Source organism: Schistocerca cancellata, chromosome 1, assembly GCF_023864275.1.
Source record: "Schistocerca cancellata isolate TAMUIC-IGC-003103 chromosome 1, iqSchCanc2.1, whole genome shotgun sequence".
In the NCBI taxonomy this organism is placed as follows: Eukaryota; Metazoa; Arthropoda; class Insecta; order Orthoptera; family Acrididae; genus Schistocerca; species Schistocerca cancellata.
The window spans coordinates 1,111,074,116-1,111,093,013 of record NC_064626.1 but is presented as its reverse complement, the minus strand read 5'-3'; the positions used below and the strand labels follow the sequence as shown (position 1 = coordinate 1,111,093,013).

At 39.2% G+C, this 18,898-nt stretch overlaps 1 protein-coding gene across 1 annotated transcript in view; it reads right to left on the bottom strand.

The window, feature by feature from the left end:
- Nucleotides 1-18,898, bottom strand: part of LOC126131610 (heat shock 70 kDa protein 12A-like) — a 231,551-nt gene that overhangs the window by 129,246 nt on the left and 83,407 nt on the right. The window contains exons 3-7 of the mRNA XM_049915174.1: nucleotides 15,627-15,856; nucleotides 7,365-7,540; nucleotides 5,236-5,460; nucleotides 1,718-1,862; nucleotides 181-306 (exon numbers count right to left, since the gene is read on the bottom strand). Of these exons, the coding sequence (XP_049771131.1) occupies nucleotides 181-306; nucleotides 1,718-1,862; nucleotides 5,236-5,460; nucleotides 7,365-7,540; nucleotides 15,627-15,856 (902 nt within the window). The remainder of the gene's footprint in view (nucleotides 1-180; nucleotides 307-1,717; nucleotides 1,863-5,235; nucleotides 5,461-7,364; nucleotides 7,541-15,626; nucleotides 15,857-18,898) is intronic.

Sequence of the window (18,898 nt, the reverse complement as noted above, 5' to 3'; positions counted from 1 at the left end):
TATATTGCAGGTTGAACATAAAATAAATTTGAATGCTTTGCACTGATATCATGTTATCTTGTTGCATCACTGGTGATTTCACCCCCTTAGACATTCATTTCATTTCATAAATAATACACCTGCCATTATGGAAGCTAAGATAAACAACATCTTTCTGTTTATGGAGATGACCTTGCTTACCTATGGATCCCCACGGACCACCAGTAGCTCTGTGCAGCTCACGCAAAGTCCCTCGACTTGAAGACAGTTCATGTACAGTGATGTCCACAGTACCCCCTCCACAATCCACCACCATGTAACGGGTGCCTTAAAATAATAAGTTAAGCACTGTTACATTAAAAAACTAGTTATGATCAAATTCACTTTCAATTGATGGTACTAAACAAAACTCCTTGAAGAAAGGATACATATTTTCTCATTTTTTGAATGATACTGGTTTCAGCTATTACAACTTCTTATATTAGTGCAAGTATGTCCATTTCTTGCAGGATTTGTCTGTGAGAAGTTTCAGCTAATTTGTGCTTCCAGACACCTGTCTTTTAACAGCAGACATGACTTGGAAGTGCTTAATTCACCTCCCCCCCCCCCCCCCCTTTAAATTTACTTTTAGCCCATGAATTTTACTGTAAATATACATTCTCGCAATGTCATTATGTAGGTATGGGACAACTTTTAAAATGTAATTTTCAAAATTGTTAGCATTTTAAACTGTTTGTGCTGGATGGGAGTTTGTTATAACATATCCTTCTTATCTTTATCAGGTCCTTTCAGTTCCTTTAAGGCTTTTACTACAATTGTAACTTTTGCTGTGTGAAAGTCTTTGTTTAACAGCACTGTAAATTTTATAGTAAGAAAGAGGCTTCTGTACAATGTAAGTGCCACTAATACTTTGAGTTTTTCAATTTTATTTTGACGGACTTCTATGGTACATTTCCTTACACATCTTTTGTAATTTGTAATTTTAAGTCTCATTGAGTATCAGTGTGAACTACTGTGTACCATATTGATATACAGTACAATATGTTTGGATAAATAAGCCTTTGTTCTTAATATTAATAATAATTTTTTAGTGTTGTTGGTTTTTTGTTTGAAATTTAGTATAACTTGTTTTATTTTCATTGAAGTACATTTCCATCCTTTGATGCACTCAAAAGCATCCTTTTCTACATATTTCAGTGTATTTATGCTTAAAATTACATGTATGACATCAGTGTACATGGCAACTGCCTTTTGATTAATACCATTAACTAAGCCATAGTAGAATATGAGTGGAATAATAGGGCTCCATTTCAGTGTTTACGCAGTTCACATTGCATGAATGAGTAATCTTTTTATGTTACTTACTAGCACAACATTCATACAGCACGCATAAGATGGATGATGAAAGAGACAGCTGTAACTGCAGTGACAACAGTTAGTGAATTAAGTACACTGAGGAACATAACCAATACAAAATGACCACTGAACCTCAACAGCATACCACAGCCCATATCACTGAGTACTGAATACTCTCAATATTTAAAATGATCCCTATCTCAACACAGTTATGACACAAACCATGTTCACACAAACCTTTTTCTAGTTTTGATATAAGCTAACATAATATAGAGTACTTTTTTTAAACATGCTTCGCCCATCAACATTCTCAATAAGGAATGTTGTTGAAAATTATTTATATTATATTACATTTACTAAGCCATTAAATAATGAATCCAACCTGAATTCTCAAGTTCTTCAAAAAGAGGCAGATCTGAAGAAATTTCAATATGATGCAGTTTCTGTGTCCTGCAATATATAGATGCCGCTTCTGGTTCTAGTGCAATGATAAGACTCTCTGGATGTTCTTTGTCATAGATATTTGCCTGCAAGTAAAATAATTTAACTATTAACAACATAATATATTTTTTTTACTTTGTCATGAATAACAAAAATGAATCATTAGCTAAATGCTATGGTGATTGCAGGGTGGCTGACAAAAATGAAAGGAGAGCTTGGTTAAATTTGAATGACAGAATCAATTTAATGTACACTTGTTGGTTTGCCATCATCTGAGGACTTCACTGTGAGTTGTGCATAAGAGTTTGTGTATTTTGCAAATGTTAGTGCCTAATCTGAAAGTAGAAAGATGCATCTTTCTTTCATGTTTCTGAGATGTGGAGTGGGCTACTAATTGCACCTGCTGCAGGTGGCTGTAAACTGCAGTTCATGTCTGCATAATTGATGCTTGCTACCTGTGTTCACTGGCCATCCTCACCTCCTACAGGCAACTGGCAGAATTCATGAAACCAGCTAGTCTCACACATGGGGTAGAAGCTGGGTGTTTCACTGCATCATTCCTAAAACCGAACAGCATCCTCTGGTTTGGAGCTGACTGGAGGGCTTAATCAAGAGGTGCAGACAATGTTGTGATGATCTCTGATGTTGATTTCTTGACCTCCACTATCAAGTGGAGAATTGTAGGACCTCTTAATGTATGATGTGCAGGGATGGTTTTTTTAATGTGGAGCAACTCTTCCATAAGTCTGATAAATTATGTAGTGGATTTGGAGAGGGAACAATATTGTCCCCACTAATTCTGTGTAGTAGCAGTTATAATTACAGATCAGATAAAGAAAATGTTACTACAGTATTAGCTGCAAGAACATCAATGGAAAGGTTCCAGAACTAGTTTCACTTATGAACAGTTATAATGTCCACTTAGTACTAGGGACATAAAGCTGGCTATACCCAGAAATGAAGAGCAATAAGAACTTAAATTCTGGCTGGAGTGTATATTGCAAATATAGGCTGTTTGCCAACAGTAGAGGGGTATTTATAAATTGAAAAAATACAATTATTTGTAGTAAGTTAGTACAAATTCCAACTGCATAATAATTTGGATGAAGGAACACTTTTAAAGATGAATGAAACATAGTAAATGGGTATCTCAGCATCTGCTGTAGTGGAGCACTACAGGGCAAATTTGGAGAAGGTCACAGATAAATTTCCTGATCATGTGATAGTGTTAGGAGAAGATTTCAACTTTCCAGTTGTAGACTGGAAGACTCAATTGATTAAGGTGCCTGGATAGAACAGGGACTTATGTGATAATGTTCTAAATGCCTTATCCAAAAATTACCTTGCCCAATCAATCAAAGAGCTGACTCATAAGGGTAATGGCTTGTATCCCCTGGTTATAATGTGCCAGACTTTTGATTCAGGTAACCTACAGTGGAAAATTGGTGATCATAGTGCTGCTATAGCATCCCTGACTAAGGGTGTAAGTGGGAAAGTTAAGAAAGGAAGGAAAATATTTCTGGTTAACAAGTGCAACAACAAACAGTATTTAAACTATCTGAGTGTTGAATGTCATTCACCTCTGAGACTAAAAATGTTTTTAGTGTAAATAAATAAAATGCAAAAGTGTTTAACACCACAATTTAGACAGCTACACACTGAACAAAGTTATAAGGGGTGGAAAAACTTGCTATGGTTCAACAACTATGTTATAAAGTTTCTTCAAAAGCAAAGAGAACTTCACTGGAACCAAAGACTTGTTGACAAACAAAAGCTGAACAGAACCAAAATGAGAATAATGTGAGTCAAAAAACTCAAAAACGAAATTCTATCTTTCTAACTGACACAAAATCTTAAGAAATTTAAGTGTTACATTAAGTTAGTAAATGGGCCTACCCCATCTATTCAGTCACACAGTGATGATACTGACACCAAAACAGATGATGACAGAGATAGAGCTAAACACTGAATTCCATTTTCCGAAAATGTTTCACTGAGGAAGAAAGTGTTATGGTTCCCCCTTTCACTTACTGCATGAACACACAACTAAATATCAGGATAGAAAATCAGTTAAAATTTTTCACCACATGAAAGAAAGCTGGACCTGATGGGATATCTACACAGTTTTACATAGAGTATGCAAAAGAACTCACTCCTCATCTCACAGCAGTCTATCATGGGTCACTGGATGAATGAAGCATTCCAAGAGATCGGAAAATGCACAGGTCATTTTCACTTTCAAGAGGTGTTGACAGACAGATGCACACTACTGTACATTACAAAGGAAATAAGTGGTTTAGTGTAAAAATTTGCAGATTGTATGTTCCTAGAAGAGTAGATCAGCATACTCTTCCTCCTACATATATGTTGTGAAAAGACCATAAACATAAAATTAGATATATCTGACGCTGTATAGAGCCTTACCGGAAGTATTCTTGTTGTGCATCGTTCATGAGTGGAGCAGAAGAATTAGGTAGTAATAGAGGGAGAGGGGGTGGGGGTGAGTGGGGATGGGTAACAGTGATACTCACCACAAGATGGCATGCACAGTAAAGATGTAGATGTAGATTACATATATGTATGATGGAGACAAAAGCGTTATGAGTTTTGTGCTGTTATTTAATATTTTTATTTGAAGTTGTTCTGAAAACTTGTGCAAATCTAAACTCATCTGGATGAGTTTAACATAAAATTGCACTCTAATCCAGGATGTGGGAGCACAGTGGTATCACAGATGCCACTTTTACATAATGAGTATCTATTCTCACTAGTACAATCTGCATAGGCAGAATGTGTCAAATGTAGGACCCACCACCACACAGGATGAGCCTGTAGCACCTTATACTGTATGCTCTGGACCATTTCCTACATGTACTGATCTCAACTTTAAACAAGTAACATTATCTGATTGAGTGTAGAGTGCTGATTCAGCAATTTCTGTACTGCTAATCTATCAGTGATGCATTGGTTGTTGCAGATCAGCAAAGAAATTATTGACAGCTAGTGTTTAATGTGATGACTACTACATCTCTATTAATGCAGATGATAGTAATGTACGGTTTGTCATGATGGAAGAGTACTCAATAATTCATCGTTGGTTCATTATAGCTCATAGAATATTAGAGTATAGCATCTTTTAATATAGATTTACAACTCCCTTGAGTCAGTTGGCTATCTAATTTAAACCAACAAATGGCACAAATATGGTGGTATTTTACCCTTACAACATCTCATAGCAAATTAATCTCCTTCACTTCAGAGTTTCTGTATTTTTAGTCTGTTTTATTTCTTGGGTATTAGCAGTTAACCATGTTGTTGCTTACATGGTTACGGTCCACAAGCTATCAATGTATATTGGTGGCTGGGAATATTTGTCACATGTCGGGATTACAAATATTTTCTTGAAAATTTTGCTAAAATAACATGTAGCAACAAGTGCAATTCACAGAAATGACATACCAGACCAGCAGCTTCCCTGAGGAGCTGCCTTGCAGGTGGTTGCCAAAGTGCAGGAACTGTGAGAACCCAGCGAACTGACTGTTGCGACATTTCAATGCCTGGCTGCTGTCGTTCAACCTCCCTCAGGGCCTCACCTCCAAGATAACGCAAGGCATGTGATAAGACAGTCAGAGCGGATACATACCTTCCATTAGCAGCTTTCACCATAGTGGAGCGATCTATTTTCTGCAGAAAGAAATTTGCAGTATCAAACAGTTATTTTATATCACTAAGTAAAATGTACTGTAAGGAATATTCTAGTCACTTATGCCATAAATTGGAAAATAACTGTGACACCACCAAAATATATCAAACACACAGTCCAAATGCCTGTAGTTCATTGGGGTTAATGGTACAGAACAAGGTGGAACAAATATGTGTGATAACCTGTGCTTTGTGTTAGTTTTCTGTTGTTAATGTTCTTGCTGTTGTTATCTTCAGTCAAAACACTGGGTTGATGCAGCTGCCCCATGCTAGTATAACCTGTGCTAGTTTCTTCATCTCTCTGTAACTGCTGTACCCTCCTTCCACTTAAACCTGTTTGCTGTACTCAGGCCTCCTACAATTTTTACCCTTCCCATTTCCTCCCATTACTAAATTTATTCATTTACACATCAGGGGGATGTGTCCTAGCAATTAGCCATGCTGTACCAGAAATTTTGTTCCTTCCTGGTTTGACGCAATACCTCTTCATTAATTAGCCAATCTACCCATCAAAACTTCAGAATTTGTCTGTAGCACCACATTTCAAAATCTATCTTTTTCTCCTTCCTAAGGGAGGAACTAATAGTTCTAAAAGCTAAGCCAGTGTTGTGCACTGTTACATGTGTATGAGGTTCATTCAAATGAAACCTGGTCAGTGCATCTACCTTTGCCTTACACATAAGGTGGCACCACATAACAGCAGGTATGGTGGTGCCATCTATTGGTAGAGAGACTGATGCATGTGCACCATTTGATGTTGCATAGCACCAGGGTGCTTTCACGCCAAAGAGAAGGTGGTCACACAAGTTATCGTCCACTACTGAACATGCAGGAGAGTAAGCAGGAACATTCGAGTGTTGTCCAATGGCATTATCCTCCTGCATGATAATGCCTGCCCACACATGGCCAATGAGGTGAAGACGACATTGCAGCAGTTTTGTAGGGAAATGATAGAACATCCACTATACAGTCCCGACATTTCACCATGTGACTTTCCTGTGTTTGGACCTCTAAAACAAGCTATTCATGGACATTGATTCGCAATGAACAACAAAGTGTGTGACTGGGTCCAGGTGTGGATCCAACAGCAACCTACTAGATTATTCAAGGATTGAATCGACTGGCACAGTTTTGGTGACAATTTTTGAGTATGCATATTGTGTATAATCTCATTTTGGAGTTAATAAAATCATTACCATTACTTTACATTAGTTACTGGGTGTCATTTAAATGCCCCTTATATATCAGCAGTTCTAAATATTTTTCTTACCTAGGGTTGATACTGACCAGCAATTGTCTTTCATGGTTTTACTGCTTTCTTTTTCAAGTTAATTTCCCTTTTGATACTGTTTATAATAATTACAATATAACATGAAAGACCATCCTTTCTTTACCTCTATTATGGCCAGAAATAGAAACAAATGTTCATATCAGTAAGAGATTACTGGCAGTAGACGTGGGCCAATTGCTGAACATAACCATTAAGTGATTGAGATAACTCTCAAAGCAAATTATTCATTCATCCACACATAATCTTTCCAACGATACATGAAAACAAGTGGGAATTGAATTGTTGACATACATTTGGTTTTCTTCATTTAATTTAAATCTAAATCTGGCTGTTCCTACATTATTCTACTTAACAGTTTAAAAAAAAATCTGAATTAACTGTAATGCATTGTTTCCGGCTTTCTTTTGCAAATCACTTTTCACCAAGGCACAACTTTCATTATCTGTCCACATCATGTTACTGCAATGAACTGATCAAATTTCTCAACATTTTGACACTAAAATTTTGGGCATATTTTAATGATCTCACATAGTCTAAACCTGACAATATGATTTAATTAATGTATGTAGAGCTTCTGTTTTTGCAAATACGTTACCTGATTGTTGTGAAGGACCATCTTGAATTTATCAAAATATAACCATCTTTTAGCTTCCTGTGCATCTAGGTCATGAAAGAAGTCTCTTGCCATGAAACCAAATGAATGAAATTCTTCTTTAGGAGTAAGGAGAAGTGTTGTTGGTATCTTGTGGTTACTAATTCCTGCATCACCACCTACAAAATGAGAATTGTAATGCATTATCTCTAAAGATTACCAGAAATTGACTTTCTGCATCTCTCTTCCAATTTATAACTGCTGTAGGCCTACTGGCCCAAATACAAACCATTTACCCCTAAAATTCAATCACAAAAATAAGGTGCAGCATCTATGAGACCCTACAAATTCCAGTACAGTTCCATACCACAGGAACTTCAACCGTAGTGATCATCCCTTTAGCTCAAATGAAGCAAAAATATTGTTAATGTTTGGAAATTAATAGTTGTATATAGGCTAACAATGTAATTGTCTTGTTGAAATTTCATTTAGATAGTGACTAATATTGTGCTTACAGTTCTGTTATTTTGCGCAACAGGAAAGACACAGTTTTCTCTAAGTAAAGGGTCAAATTTAGTCTTGACCAATGAGTGGTAACATTGAAAGAAAACCATCACCAAATTTCAGAATTTGTTGTAGTTATGATGCAAATTTGAAACTCACAGTTATTTATTACACAAAAAGTACATCTAATAGAGAGCCTGGCAAAAAATATGGTCCAGACAAATCTAATGTCTACTGCTGGATCATGTTACGGCATAAATTCAGCGCTGGCATGCCAGTCGGGAACAACAGAGAAGAGGAGGCTGTGAGAAGAGGTCAGCCAATCGCACGCTGACCAATCCCCCTCCAGGATGACAATGCGACAGCAGCAGCCCCTACATGAAGAGGACATTAGCACCATGCCAGACTGGTGGCAGCCCACTTTGATAGCAGCTTCAATGTTAATGACTTCATTAGTCGATGAATCATAGCTGGTTCATTAGTACTCTCTATGTAGCACAGACTTGTGTTTGTCTATTCTGAAGAAGAGATATTATTTTGTATGTCGCCTTTACGTGCAACACATATATCAAAGTTAAGTATTGTAATTGTCATGTTGTAATAAAACTCATTAATACGAGTTATTTGATTGTTTGTCTTGCAAACCGAGTACACAGGGTTCTTAGACACAACAAGATGGCAACAAGGTGAATGAACAAAATGGTGACAAAGATGTCCAAGTAACACAATGACAACCTGTTAATGTTCAAACACTGAGTCAACAGATGCCACAGATTGTCTCTGCTTTGTTTTGTCGTGGGCTTTTGTGTTTTGCTGGTGCCTTAATTCTACCTTGTCTTTTCTTTGCAGGGGTGTGTTTACATGTTTTAACAGTGTCTCTTATAGTGCTTTTTCCTCTTCAGAACTTTCAGGTGGGCATTGCATAAATTTTCTTTGCTTGTGTGCTTATTTTTCTTGCTTGCATTGTCTGTTTATTACATTTGCCATTTGCCTCTTTCAAAATGAGTAGCCCCCCCCCCCTCCCCTCCCCCTCCCCGCCCACGTTCAGGAACATCAGCATCAGCTGTAAGTGATAGATGCAATGTGGGTAACACGATGTTTCAGTTTCATATGCAGCATATTGGCATATTGCAACCCTTCTAAACACGGTACAGTAGTTACTCACCAACCAAGTGACCAACACGACGTGCCTAACTGACCAACTTGACACAATTGTAACTCTGAGAGCCATAATGCCTTTTCACCAGTTTAACAAAACAGAAGAGGAACAGTTTGAATGGTTGCAAACCAATTGTGTTGTAAGTTGACGCTTCCTCTTATGGAATCAGTGCAATGCTTTCACACAGATTTGGTGATAAAGCAGGCCTAATGTTTTCACATCAAAAGTGTTATCCAAAGCTCAGTGAAACTATTCACAAACGGAGAAAGGATCTTGTCTCAGGAAAAATTTAACTATAAGATCTAATAGGGAAGAGGCATTGGCTATTGTGTATGGTGTCACCAAATTCTCCCACTATTTGTATGGCAGAAAATTCAACTTAGTTACGAATCACAAGCCATTGCAGTCTTTGTTTCATCCGATGAATCTGGCTCCTGTACGAATCACACAAAAATTGCATATGGGCTTTTTGTTGTCTCAATACCAGTATGATATTGTGTACAGTCTGACAGTTCAACATGGTAATGCGGACACATTTTCACATCTTCCGATTGGCCCTGATACAGACTTTGATGCTTCTGCTGTATCTTGTTGTCACATTGATGCTCACGATTTTGAATTGCTTTAATACTTTCCTCTGAACTATAGGAAAATTGCGCAGACCATGGAAGCTGATTCAAATTAGAAGATTTTGCTAAAATACATTCACAGATCTTGGTCTTGCTCACTGTGTAGCATAAAGAACTCTGTGGTGTGCCAATACTTTACATGTCAGGTTAGCCTCACTCTACAGAAATGTGTGATTCTTGTTCAAAATGACAGTGGACAGTCCCATGTATTGATCCCCAAAGCTTTGCAAAGAGAAGTGTTGCAATTACTTCACCAAGGACACTGGGGGATTGTTTGTACAAAACGGTTAGCGCGTCGACACTGTACTTGGCAGGGTATGGACACCCAAAGAGAACAAATGACATCACAGGGTTACACGTGTGCGGAAAATCAGTCCACTCTGCCACAAATAATCTCTGCTTGGCCTAAGTCAAAATTACCATGACAACATGGGCATATAGACTCTGTGGTCCTTTTTGGAACATTCGTTGGCTGATTGTGGTAGACTCTTACAGAAAGTTTCCATTTGATGTGCCAATGAACTCAACATCACATAGTACAGTTCAAGCATTGTCCTCTATTTTTTGTCTCAAAGGTTTGCCTGAAGTCACAGTGTTGGACAACGGCCCTCAGTACATGTCAAATGAATTTGAAACATTCTGTGAACACAATGGCATACATCATCTCACTAGGGCACCATTCCATCCACAGTGAAACTGGGAAGCAGAATGTTTTTCCAGTACCTTCCAGCAGTAGATGGCCAAATCATGCACTGCACACCAGGGATCGAGCTCAGCATCTGTTTCTCACCTCATATTGTTCGCATCAAATGGTTCAAACGGCTCTGAGCACTAAGGGACTTAACAGCTGTGGTCATCAGTCCCCTAGAACTTAGAACTACTTAAACCTAACTAACCTAAGGACATCACACACATCCATGCCCGAGGCAGGATTCGAACCTGCGACCATAGCAGTCGCGCGGTTCCGGACTGCGCGCCTAGAACCGCAAGACCACTGCGGCCAGCTTTGTTCGCATCGACAAGATTGACCAGCACTGGTGGAATTGTTTCATGGCCACCACCATCGAACACTGCTCCACCCTCTTCAGCATCTGGCACCGAAGGGAGGCCACAAGTATCGCTTTGCGCCACATGATATTGCATTTTTTGGGGTTTTTAGCACCAGCATACAGTGGGCGCTAGGCAAGATCCTTCATTAATTTCTGTATCTCTACCCTCAGATTCATGGATCCTGAGGACAGCATGGCCACAGCAGCTGCCAGAGGGTGTCATCATGACACCACAGGATGACCCCATGGAGAAGGAGCCACCACCTCCTCTGCCTCCTCTTGTCTTACCGACAGAGCTGAACACGTACCCTTCTGGGCATTTTCTGGGGTACATTTCCACCAGAGCAAAGGCCAGATGGTGGGGTATGACCAGAAGTCTGACATGCCCTGCAGCCACAGCTTCTGGTCCATCAGAGCATCCACATTCCTGCCTCCTCATCTCACCCCCTCACCCCCCCCCCTCGCCACTCACCACTGTCATGCTCCATATATGATGACAGCCCATTGCTTTAGGGGGGGGGGGGGGGGAGGAATGTTATGGTGTAAAGTCAGTGCCGGTATGCCAGTCAGGAACAACAGAGAAGAGGAGGCTGTGAGAAGAGGTCAGCCAATTGCACACTGATCCACCTCCCTCCAGGATGACAATGTGACAGCAGCAGCCCCTAGGGGAAGAGGACATAAGTGTTGCACCCGACTGGTGGCAGCCCACTTTGATAGCAGCTTCAAAGTTAGCCACTTCATTAGCTGACGCATCATAGCTGCTTCATTAGTACTCTTTACATAGCACAGATCTGTGTTTATCTGTTCTGAAGGAGACTGATTATGTTGTATGTTGTCCTTTGCTTGCAACATATCTATCAAAGTTGAGTATTGTAATTGTCTTGTTGTAATAAAACTCATTAATATGAGTTGTTTGATAGTTTATCTTGTGAACCAAGTATGCATGATTCCTAGACACAATAGATCATATTGTAGGGAAAGCTGCAAACTACAATTTTATTGAAGAAATGCTACAGAAGCCCAAAATCGAGGGAAATATCATGAATTTGTTTACTTGTACAAGGTGTGGGATACCTATCTCTCAACAAATAATCCAATTAAATGCCTTGGTGACAACAGAATTTCTCTATCGGATCTGTGATTTGTGTCCTAGGAAATACTGTATGCAACGGAATTAATAATGAACAAGCTAGATACTTTTTGGAATGGCAGACCAGGTGTACTGTTCAGTGTACATATGTGTGTGTGTGTGTGTGTGTGTGTGTGTGTGTGTGTGTGTGTGTGTGTGTGTGTGTGCGTGTGTGTGTTTGGATCTTATGGGCACTTAACAGAGAGGTCACAACGCCCTTATACTTATCAACACAAATGAACATGGAGATAAACACTAAAATTGTTTCAAATTCATGCACTCGACATGACCACATGCGCTAAAACAAATTAGAAAGAGGGAAAGTAGCTATAGGTGAAATTAAAACATAAAGAAAATGAAACACAAAAGAGCTAAAAGAAAAGTGCAGGAAAATGTGAGTGGCTGACCACTTACAAAAAACTTGGGTGAACCAGTCACCTTGTTAACACATTAAAAATAACTCCCTAAAATCTTGTTAAAATTTTTGGATAGTTCACAAAACTTTAAAACTTGAACCACATTCATTTGAACATCAGTAGCTCAAAGAACAGCCATAAACAACTTCAAAACAAATCCCGACCTAATCTCCTACCTGGACATAAAGCTTCCACCACTGCTGTCATGAATCACAGTGACTACCTGGCAGAAGAACTCCGCCAATTGTCTGACTCCTCCATATGTAAACCCTGCACTTTGCCAGAGTGATCCCAGTCCAGAAATCCAACACAAACTCCAATCCCTGCTTAAAGGCTTAGGCACTTCCCAGGACATCTCCACTGAATCCATTTCCCTCCTCACACCTACGACACCCCACACACCCACCTTCTACATGCTCCCAAAAATCCACAAACCCAATAATCATGGATGCGCCATTGTGGCTGATTATTGTCCCCACTGAAAGAATTTCTGCACTCATTGCCCAACACCTCCACCCAATTGCCTGTAATCTAGCCTCCCATGTCAAAGACACCAATCACTTCCTTCACTGACTCTCAACTATCTTTCTGGATCCCTACTTGTCATTGTCCTTGCCACCTCACTAGATACCAACATCCTTCTTGCCCATGGTCTTACCACTATTGAACACTACCTCTCCAATGTCCTTCAGACTCCAAACCCATTACCTCATTCCTCATACACCTTACTAACCCACAACTAATTCTCATTTGAAGGGAAAGTATATAAACAAATCCACAGCACAGCCATGGGGACTCACATGTTACCCTCCTATGCCAACCTTTTTATGGCCCATCTAGAGGAGATCCTACTAACCTCCCAAAACACCAAACCACTAGTCTGGTTCAGGTTCACTGATGATTTCTTCATGATCTGGACCCAGGGCCAAGAGACCCTATTTTCGTTCCTTCACAACCTCGACACCTCTCCCATCCACTTCACATGGTCCTCCTCAACCCAGTGTGACACATTCCTGGATGAGATGACCTCCCCCTTTCTGATGAAAGATGAGATAACCTCCTCATCTCTGATGGCTCCATCTACAACACCTCTGTCCACATTAAAGTCACCAACCACCAAAAAATCCTTCCCATATAGCCTGGCTATCTGGGGATGGCAAATCTGCAGTGAAAAAACCTCCCTTGCTCAGTATTCTGAGAGTCTCACCAAGACCTTCAGACCAAGACCTTACCTAGTCAGCAAATAGATCTCCCACACCATTTCCCCTCACAACCGCAAGCCTCTCATAACCCCCAGGAACCAGCCCCTTCATCATCCAATACCACCACAGACTGGAACAACATCCTTCACTAGAGCTTTGATTACCTATCATTGTTTCCTGAAATGAGAGACATCCTACCCGAGATACTTCCACCCCTCCTAAAGTGGTGTTCCATCATCCAGCCAACCTCAACAACATCCTAGTGCAACCCTATGCCATTACCAATCCCCACCCCTTGCCACAAGGATCATAGCCCTCTGGGAGACCCAGGTGCAAAACCTGCTCAATCCTCCCATACAGCTCTTCCTATTCCAGTCCTGTCACAGGTTAATCCTGCCCCATTAGGAGCCGGGCCACCTGTAAAAGCAATCATGTCATTTACCAACTCTGCTGAGATCATTGCACAGTTTTTTATACCGCTATGACTACCAACCAGCTGTCCACCAGGATGAACAGCCATCCCCAAACTGTAGCCAAGAGCAAAGTAGACCATCCTGTGGCACAACATGCAGCTGAACATAACACACTTCATTTAAATGGCTGCTTTGCTACTAAGCCACCTGGATCCATCAATGCACCACCAGCTTTTCTGAAATGGGCAGATGGGAGTTATCCTTACAACACATTCTCCAGTCCCGTAATTATCCCGGTCTCAACCGATGGTAACATACTGTCCCAATGACCTCCATCTAACAGTTTCCACCCCCTCTGTCCTATCATCTCCTATACATTCTTGTCTTCAACCCTATTTATTTGCAGCCCTCTGCCAATGTGTCTGCCTGTCTTTCCCTGTTTCTCTTCTTTTTCGTTCCTTTTTCCATCACATCCCTGCCCCAAAACCTCCTAACGCTGCATCTGTCAACAGTCAGTCCCTGCACACTCCACCAGACAGTGTTCATCTCTCTCTTCCCTTCCATTTGCCCTTCCCCACCCGCTCCAGACAGCTGCTTGCATCCCATGTGATGTTGCATTCCGGCTCAAGATGCTGAAGTTGGAAGTTGTGTGTGCATGAGTTGTACTTGCTGATATCTGTGTGTGTGTGTGTGTGTGTGTGTGTGTGTGTGGTGTGTGTGTGTGTGTGTGTGTGTGTGTGTGTGTGTGTGTGTGCGCGCGCGCGCGCATTTGCATGTGGAATGCTGTAGCCAAAATCTGTATGAGAATGTCTTTTAATTGTGCTTGTCTGCTATTTGACATGTCTTCTTTACAGTAAGTAGCAATCTATCTTTCCCTATATTGTTGTTCAGTAAGAGATCTATACAAGTATTGGACCCCTTCAAGTGCTGTCTCAGACCTGAAGTAAGAATGAAGTTCCTATACTGGAGGCTGATCTGGTGATTGATTTAAGAATGGTATCCAAGAACAGTTTTCTGAATGGGGTTTTGAAGGGGATGATGATGCATTCACTCTATACGGCATGACTAAAAAAGTATCAGTCAACCTTAGGTGTCATGCAGATTCTTTCTTCACAGCTACAGTACCACCACATTCTGTCACCAAAGCCTTCCAGAAGTTTGTGTGTACAGTGCTCTGGCTGGTATCAAGGACAACACACTTTGGGAAGAGAGTGACTAAAACACTGATAGTGATGAACACATTAGTGGTGGCTAAGTTAACAGTGATATACACGAAGACTGTGATCAGAAGGCTGGCACTTCTGTATTATTTATCTGCATTATAACATTAAAAATGGATTAAGAGAGACCATACTGTGAACAGTTTTTTTTAAAATGGTTATCATGAACAATTTATCCACTCAGTCCCCCCTCCTCCCAGCCCCCCTTCCCTCAACAAAGTCAAGGGTACTGCTTATATTTAGTATTTAGGTGCAGCTTATATTCATGTGTGTAAGGTACATTTATTTAGATAAAATTTTATATTTTTGGAAAATCTTTAATAAAATGTCATAAATGAGAGCACATGACAAATATAAAATAAACAAAAAAGGGAGCTATGAAAGAAACTAGAAAAATTAAATAATAACATTCCATAACACTTCACTTTAATGCCACAGTAACATACAATATTCTGAAAGTTCTACACGATGTATAACATTCTGACAATACAGGTTCTGCATATATCATGTTTCATAAAAATGGACAGTTATAAATTAGACTTACCTTGTGGACGCCGCATGATGTGGATTCGTCTGGTGGGATCTGACCTGAAGCTAAATGCATATCCACTGTATGCAGTGCCCAAATCAACAGCAATAATAACTTGTACACGGCAAGAATCTAATCTCATGCAGCATCCTTCTGATATAAGCATCTCTTCAACATGGTTGAAAGCCTCAGGTCCATCTTCCTGTCTGAAGGAGCCAGATGAGAGCACCATATGTGGGCTTTTCCTAATAACATAATGAACATAGTTCATTAAATAATGAGATTTATTCATTCATTCACCATGTTTCATAGATCACATCCAGGATGAAAAATCTGCAGGAATGTAAAAAAATTCAAGATATGACTTATAAAATGAGAAGAAAATGGTAGAAAAAATCTACTCACTGTACAAATGGTAGATTGTCTTTACACAGCTCTACACTGATTGCACATACCCATGCTAGGATTAAAATACCAAAACTGAAGATCTTCTGTGTAAACAACAGTAAGGGGCAGTCAATGAGAAATGAAGTTATCACATGTAAAATGTGATGTGTGGTGTGCTTTATTCATTTAGATGATAGTTCAACAATAAACTGAAAAATGGCAGGTCTATCTCTGATATATTCTCATCAATAGCAACTCTGTCACTACGTGTGCATGTAAACAGTGCTAACCGCCAAAAACATGGCTTTCAAAAGTAGTAACATGTGCACTGTTCATGCCAGGTAAATACTTTTCAGGGAATATTGATAAAAATATCCAAGGATGATTTAGATAACCATGACTCAGATAAAGATCATGAAACACAAATGTGTTTCAAAAATTGTTGCTAATCAAATATATGTGAATAATTATTTGAGTAAGTAGACAAAGTTAAACTGTGTTCCTCACCAAGATTTACATCAAGTTATGTGACAGTGTAATGGCAAATATGTTATGGCCTTAATATCTGCATATTATAGGAAGGTGACATTAAAATTAATTTTATATTGTGGTGTATCATAGATTAATTTTTGAGACTGTAATGCTTTATTATCACAAAAATTAGCAAAGCAAATATTAACATGATAAACTGAAACACTCCAGACCATTTAAATTTGCATTTTTAGAGTCTTCATTGTAATGTTTCACTAACTCTCCAAACAAGTAAACAGTGGTGAACTAATGGTAACCCAAGTTAAATGCACTCAGTTTGCAAGTAAAATAATATGAAGTATCCATTGATGTATTTTTGAGAATAAAATTTTGAACAGAATTTATGATTTTAAAAATATTTCATTGCTCTAGGGATAATTAGAAACAAAAACTTACCTGAATAAAAAAAATCACAATGAATGTACTTGACGCAACTTTTTCAGGAGATTTTATTGAAACTTTACTGCACAACTCCTCAAAACAACCAACTTGTCCCTTACCATTGTTTACAACCCACATTGCCAATTAGTTAAAAAACTGCTAGTTTGAAGAAAAAAGCTGTTACTTCATAAGTTATATTAAATAGCTGCTGTTAATATGCATTTCACATTAATGAGGGATGAAGTAGTGAAGGCAGCAGAGGATCAAGTAGGTAAAAAGACGAGGGCTAGTAGAAATCCTTGGGTAACAGAAGAAATAATGAATGTAATTGATGAAAGGAGAAAATGTAAAACTGCAGTAAATGAAGCAGGCAAAAAGGAATACAAACGTCTCAAAAATGAGATCAACAGGAAGTGCAAAACAGCTAAGCAGGGATGGCTAGAGGACAATTGTAAGGATGTAGAGGCTTATATCACTAGGGGTAAGATAGATACTGCCTACAGGAAAATTAAAGAGACCTTTGGAGAAAAGAGAACCACTTGTATGAATATCAAGAGCTCAGATGGAAACCCAGTTCTAACCAAAGAAGGAAAAGCAGAAAGGTGGAAGGAGTATATAGAGGGTCTATACAAGGGCGATGTACTTGAGGACAATATTATGGAAATGGAAGACGATGTAGATGAAGATGAAATGGGATATATGATACTGGGTGAACAGTTTGACAGAGCACTGAAAGACCTGAGCCGAAACAAGGTCCTGGGAGTAGACAACATTCCATTAGAACTACTGACGGCCTTGGGAGAGCCAGTCCTGATAAAACTCTACCATCTGGTGAGGAAGATGTATGAGACAGGCGAAGTACCCTCAGACTTCAAAAAGAATATAATAATTCCAATCCCAAAGAAAGCAGGTGTTGACAGATGTGAAAAATACCGAACTATCAGTTTAATAAGTCACAGCTGCAAAATACTAACACGAATTCTTTACAGACAAATGGAAAAACTGGTAAAAGCCGACATCGGTGAAGATTCCGTAGTTTGGATTCCGTAGAAATATTTGAACACATGACGCAATACTGACCTTACGACTTATCTTAGTAGAAAGATTAAGGAAAGGCAAACCTATGTTTCTAGCATTTGTAGACTTGGAGAAAGCATTTGACAATGTTGACTGGAATACTCTCTTTCAAATTCTTAAGGTGGCAGGGGTAAAATACAGGGAGCAAAAGGCTATTTACAATTTATACAGAAACCAGATGGCAGTTATAAGAGTCGAGGGGCATGAAAGGGAAGCAATGGTTGGGAAGGGAGTGAGACAGGGTTGTAGCCTCTCCCCAATGTTATTCAATCTGTGTATTGAGCAAGCAGTAGAGGAAACAAAAGAAAAATTCAGAGTAGGTATTAAAATCCATGGAGAAGAAATAAAAACTTTGAGGTTCACCGATGACATTGTAATTCTGTCAGAGACAGCAAAGGACTTGGAAGAGCATTTGAACGGAATGGACAGTGTCTTGAAAGGAGGATATAAGATGAATATCAACAAAAGCAAAATGAGGATAATGGAATGTAGTCGAATTAAGTCGGGTGATGCTGAGGGAATTAGATTAGGAAATGGGACACTTAAAGTAGTAAAGGAGTTTTGCTATTTGGGGAGCAAAATAACTGATGATGGTTGAAGTAGAGAAGATATAAAATGTAGACTGGCAAAGGCAAGGAAAGTGTTTCTGAAGAAGAGAAATTTGTTAACATCGAGTATAGATTTAAGTGTCAGGAAGTCGTTTCTGAAAGTATTTGTATGGAGTGTAGCCACGTATGGATGTGAAACATGGATAATAAATAGTTTGGAAAGGAAGAGAATAGAAACTTTCAAACTGTGGTGCTACAGAAGAATGCTGAAGATTAGATGGGTAGATCACATAACTAATGAGGAGGTATTGAATAGAATTAGGGAGAAGAGGAGTTTGTGGCACAACTTGACTAGAAGAAGGG